The sequence below is a fragment of the Chrysochloris asiatica genome, unplaced genomic scaffold (assembly GCF_000296735.1).
Source record: "Chrysochloris asiatica unplaced genomic scaffold, ChrAsi1.0 scaffold00316, whole genome shotgun sequence".
In the NCBI taxonomy this organism is placed as follows: Eukaryota; Metazoa; Chordata; class Mammalia; order Afrosoricida; family Chrysochloridae; genus Chrysochloris; species Chrysochloris asiatica.
In genome coordinates, this window is record NW_006408834.1 from 946699 (window position 1) to 952475 (window position 5777).

General features: G+C 37.0%; 1 protein-coding gene across 1 annotated transcript in view; it reads right to left on the reverse strand.

Annotated features, from left to right (window-relative positions):
* The window catches only part of FCHO2 (FCH domain only 2), a 256849-nt gene that overhangs the window by 198455 nt on the left and 52617 nt on the right, over positions 1 to 5777 (reverse strand). Inside the window, exon 2 of the mRNA XM_006875274.1 lies at positions 1792 to 1883. Within this exon, the coding sequence (XP_006875336.1) occupies positions 1792 to 1883 (92 nt within the window). The remainder of the gene's footprint in view (positions 1 to 1791; positions 1884 to 5777) is intronic.

Sequence of the window (5777 nt, forward strand, 5' to 3'; positions counted from 1 at the left end):
CAGAGATGATGACGTGGAGCAATGGAGCAGCTGGAGACTTTAGATCCAGAGACGGAGAGCGACTGTGTGCTGAAGACCTGGGGGGTATGGGGGAAGGATTGCAGGGTATACTCTTTGGTTGGTTGATGATGCATGGAGGGGATTGTAACCATGGCAATGAGATGCTATACGACAGAATGAATGTAAACCTAACGTTCTCTCATGTAAACTATCACATAATTCACAATAAAACATTTAAGAAAAAAAAAAAATTATATCCTCAGAAACCCTATACAGGTTTACAATGAGTGAAAACCAACTTAACAGCACTTAACAACAACCATCATATTAAAGTAAGGAGCCCTGGTAGCGAGTGTAGTGGGTTATACACTGGGCTGCTAACCGCAAGGTCAAAAGTTTGAATCCATCAGGTGCTCAAAGGGACAAAGATGAGGCTTCCTACTCCTATAAAGATTTACAGCCTTAGAAAGCCTATACAGGGTCACTATGAATCAGAACCGACTCGATGGCACATAGACAGTCAGCCACATTGGTCCATTCTGTGATGTACTGTAAATCCTACATTCTATGTCCATGACTCAGCCCTGGTATGGCACTGTAGGATAAGCACTAGACTAGGAACCCAAAGTTCAGCAGTTCAAACTCTATACAGGGTCTCTATGAGTCAGAACTGGCTTTATGGCACACAACAACAAAAAATACCTGTGATTATGGACCCATTTTGAAATGAGTTGTTAATTCACTCTACTTGGGTTCCTCAGCACCTCAAATTATGTGAACGAGAAGAGTCCTCCAGACTGACTGTGGAGCACGGATTTGGAACTTTCCAGCCTCCACAACTGAATGCACCATTTTCACTGAAAGTTGTGAGTTTTGTGGGACATTGCAGTGAACTGCAGAACGCTGGGATGTGCGGGAGGGGAAGACTGGCGATTGATATCAAAGATTATGGAATGGCATAGCATGCTGGACAAGTCAGGCATTTGGGATTATCTTTAACTTTGACGTCATAGGGACCAGCCTCATGCTGATCTACCTAAAAGAAATTATCCATACAACCTCAAAAATAATTTTCCATTTCATTAAAAATGCCTTCCATTACTAAAACCATCTGGTTTTAACAAAAAATTCCAAGAAGAAAATTCAGTCTTGAAAGGATTAAACAAAATCTATACTGGGAAGCCATCTAAACAGTAGTTTACTTTAATTAGTACAGAATGTTCACCCTGAGAACTTTGCTCTTTTAAAGAATTATCTACATGTGATCAAATTGACAACAGCAAATTTAAAGACTCGGTAAGAAGCTTATGGGGCAGTGAATTGATGTTAATCGTGGTGAAATAATTTGGAAAATGATTTCAACCCAGGTGGAACAACATAAAGAATGTAACAAATGACACTGAATTAAATATGTAGAAATTGTTGAACTGATGGATGTTTTATTGTATGTATTTTCACACACTCACAAAATTAAAGCAGGAAGACAACATTTTTCCTACAAAATCCTTCCATTTTTCTGTTTTGTCACCTTACCAGAACAACCAATGAAAATGATGTAGATAATATTTTCAAGCAGTGGTTTGCAAACTAGGGGCTTAACAGTGCCACACTGAGCCACACTGTGAGCAGATCTCCTAGGTGTAACCAGGCTTAAAAATAGAATTATATGTTTAACACGTTTACTTGATTACTTTAATCTAAATGCAACCAAATTTTTTCTCAATTATTTAAATTCTAAAATTCAAGTTTATCATAAATAAAAATAAGATAATTATTTTTTAAAATACATACCTTTCTCTTACAAAATCTGCTAGTTCTTTTGTAGATATCTGCCCATGTTTCATATTATGATAGAGGACATCGAAGCCACTATTTTTTTCCCCCTAAAATTTAAAAAAGACTTTTAGTTTAACATACAACAGAGATCAAACTGATATGAGAATACAATAAGTGTCTACTAACAAAAGGCAATTCGAACGCTTGGGTGAGCTGTTTTTTTCCTTAATTTAACCATTCATAATGCTGTTTATTGTATGACTTTAAACTTTATCAAAGAAATACTATGTTTTCATAAAGTTTACAACTTACTATATGCCTCAGAGATATTGTGGCATACACCTCAGAGATATTGTGGACTCAGTGCCAGACCACCACATGAAATGAGTATCATAATAAATCAAATCATAGAAATGTTTTGGTTTTCCGTGCATACAAAAATTTTATTTCCACTGTACTATAGTTTAATAAGTATGCAACAGAATTATGAAAAAGTTTGAAATGTTTTGATAATTACCAAAATATGACACAGATACAACAAAGTAAGCACAAGCTGTTGGAAAAAATGGTGTCTATAGGCCTGAAACAGGGTTGCTACAAACCTTCCATTTGTAAAAAAAAAAAAAAAGCAATATGTGTAAAGAGCAATGAAGCCAAACACAATAACACAAGTTATGCCTATACACACTTTCATGCACATGCACTGTATATGTGGCACTGAGGGGAATGCGCCTACCACAAGGTCAGTCTGAACTGAAAGGTTGGCAGTTCAAAGGCAGCAGCTGCTCCTCAGAAACGCTACACAGGGTCGCTATGAGTCGGAACTGACTCTGCAGCACTTAACAACAAGGGTATATTCATGACATTAAATGTAAATTTTTTAGAGAGTGAAAAACAGTGCACTTTAAAAAAGATAAGCACAGACCTTTTTTTAATACATTACCAAATTCCACTTCAATTCCTTTAACAAGCATAAAAAGATTGTTAATTAACTAAGAGTCAGTGCTTTGAAAAATAGAAATCTTGGCTTCTAAGGGCTAATCACATAAGCACTCACAAAAAAAAAAACCTCACACTCATTGCCATCGATTCGATTCCCACTCACAGTGACCCTGTACAGTGTTTCTGAGACTGTAAATCTTTACGGGAGCAGACAGCTGGTGGATTTAAAGTACTGAATACCACAAAAAAAAAGCCTGTAATCATTATCCAACATCTTTCAATAAACTTAAAAGCTTGAGAAGTGAGGAATGGGCTAAAATTTTGACAGAAAGAAAAGTAACAGCGTACAGGCTAGCCGAATTTTAGCCCTTAACTAAAGGAAAAGTAACAGAATCCAAACATACTGGAAAAAAACTTTGTTTCTATTTAATTCAAAAAATTTGATATTAGCAAATCAAAAGAAAGAAAACTTTAAAAACATCAATTTTATAGGTGAAATATGTTGTTGTTGTTAAGTGCCATTGAGTAGGTTCCGACCCATAGCGACCCTGTACAGGGTTTCCGAGGCTGTAAATCTTTACGGGCGCAGAAAGCCTCATCTTTCTCCCGCGGAGCAGCTGGTAGTTTCGAACTGCTGACCTTGCAGTTCACAGCCCGATTCTTAACCACTACGCTACCAGAGCTCCTTAGGTGAAATATAGAACAACAAATTAAGCTTAACTCTCTTTACTCAGTTACCTCTATTTTTCTTCAGTTAAAAAAAATTATGAAGACTTGAATATATGTGCTACAAATAAATACTGGAAGCAAATATTATGCAATCTGAAACCTAATTCTTCCACAGCTCACAGAAAACAGGAAATATCAAATGAACTTTCAGTTATGAAGTGATTCTTAATAAACGTGTCAAATAATACAGTTAGGCTTGCCATATATACAGAAAATTTAAATGTCATATTTGTAATGAGATAAATCTGGTAACATAGTGGTTACGAATCGGGCTGCTAATCTTACGGTCAGCAATTCAAAACTACCAGCTGTTCCATGGGAGAAAGATGAGGCTTTCTGCTCCCGTAAAGATTTACAGCCTCGGAAACCCTGTGCAGGGTCGCTATGAGTCAGAACTGATTCCCAGGGCACATAACAATGTCCTTAGAAATTTAAACATCCATTTTTATTTATCCAGAAAAAATATAAAACCAGCCTCTTGTTAATTCAAACAATTTCATTTGGTGTCAGCAATATTTTATATTTAATATAAAGAAAAAGTTTGATTTTTTTTTTTTTTTTACTTATCCTGGGCTTTTCAAGCAAATTCGTTCCAAATAAAGTAAGAATATTCTTTGAGATAACCAGAACCACTAAATGGTTAACAAACTCGGCTGCTAACCAAAAGCTGAGTTTGCCCAGCGGTACCTCAGAAGAAAGGCCTATAGTAATCTACTTCCCAAAAATCAGTCACTGAAAATCCTATGAAGCATTTTTCAGCCAAGCAACAGATAGGTAGATGGGGTGACAACAACACCAGTGAGGTTCATACACCATAAAATGGTGTGCCATTCGAGATCAAAAGGGCAGCATTTACCTAAGGACACATCTCAGAAGGGTGAGAAAAGGAGGAAGAATGGAAACAAGAAACGCTGGAGGAAGTCAGGTAAGTGATGCTCTGCTGAGGGGACTGCAATCACTGAGATGGACTGCATGATTTGCTGAATGAAAAACTGATGAACTTCTCTGTAAACGTTCACCGAATTCATAATGCAAAGTTAAGAAAGAAGATAACCTTATAAAATACATAGGGCCGGCATGAGCCAGAATCAAGTAAATGACAACTACTGGGTTTGTTTTGTTTTAATAGCAAGCAAAAATAACATCACGCATATCGCTAAATAAAATTATAGACTAAAAAAAGGACGGTCTCAATACTCCCAACTGATTCCATTACTTCAATAAATAGTACAGAAATTACACATAATCTGAGTGGATTGTCCACTAATCTCCCCCAAAATATACTTGCAAACCCTGAAATAATCAAAAACAAAGCAAATCTGAAGTCCAAACCTTAAATCCTGAAGCTCTCAAACCCGAAGGTTCTCACCTGACATCTACTGGCTCTCAATTTCACAAAGTTCTAGTAAATCAAATTACCTGGGTTCCCACCATGCTTTCTGCATATTTAAAGGAAAAATCAGAAAAGAGTTGGTAATGAAGGGCTATTGCAAGCAAGCACTAAGACTGACTATTAGATAAAAAATAATATTTACTAGATGTACAAGAGAAAGAATAGAAACCTTATCACTTTTTAAAGTACGACAGACACTTGGGAGACTTCTAGTGATTGGAGCAACAAGCTCCTGACAGTTTCACTGCTACTAGTAGAAACACACATTCAGAAATTTGTGCTCTAATTAAGAGGTCCATGAAGGAGAAAACTATTTGAGATATTCAGAGTTCGAAACAGCATATTACTTTGGAATTCCTAATATATGAGGTTCATTCATTTGTTTACTATGTAACAGTAAGATTAACACATTAATAGTAATATAAGGAGGTCTAATAGCATAGCGGTTACGGGTCAGGCTGCTAACCTCAAGGTTAGAAGTTTGAAACTACCAGCCACTCCACAGGAGTGAGGCTTTCTGCTCCCGTGAAGATTTACACCCTTGAAAACCCTACATAGAATCACTGTGAGTCGGAACTGAATCCACGGCACATTACCACCACCCACCACCACAACCAATAGTGACTATACCTTAGGGAAACATTAGTAACTGAAAACAAGTCGACTGCACTTAACAACAACAAACATCCCCTGGAATCCTGCTGTGGCGCTACAGGATAAGCACTAGACCACAAGGCCTGTTTGAACTGCAAGGTTGCTCCTCAGAAACCCTGTAACAGGATCACTATGAGTCAGAACAGACCTTCTGTCACTTAACAATTTAACATTAACAACAGCATCCCTAAGGTCTTAACTTGTGAAGAAAAGAAATCCTCTTCCTAGAACAGAGTAGGGCATCCACCATACAGTCTGCAAGACTATCTTTTTTTTTTTTTTT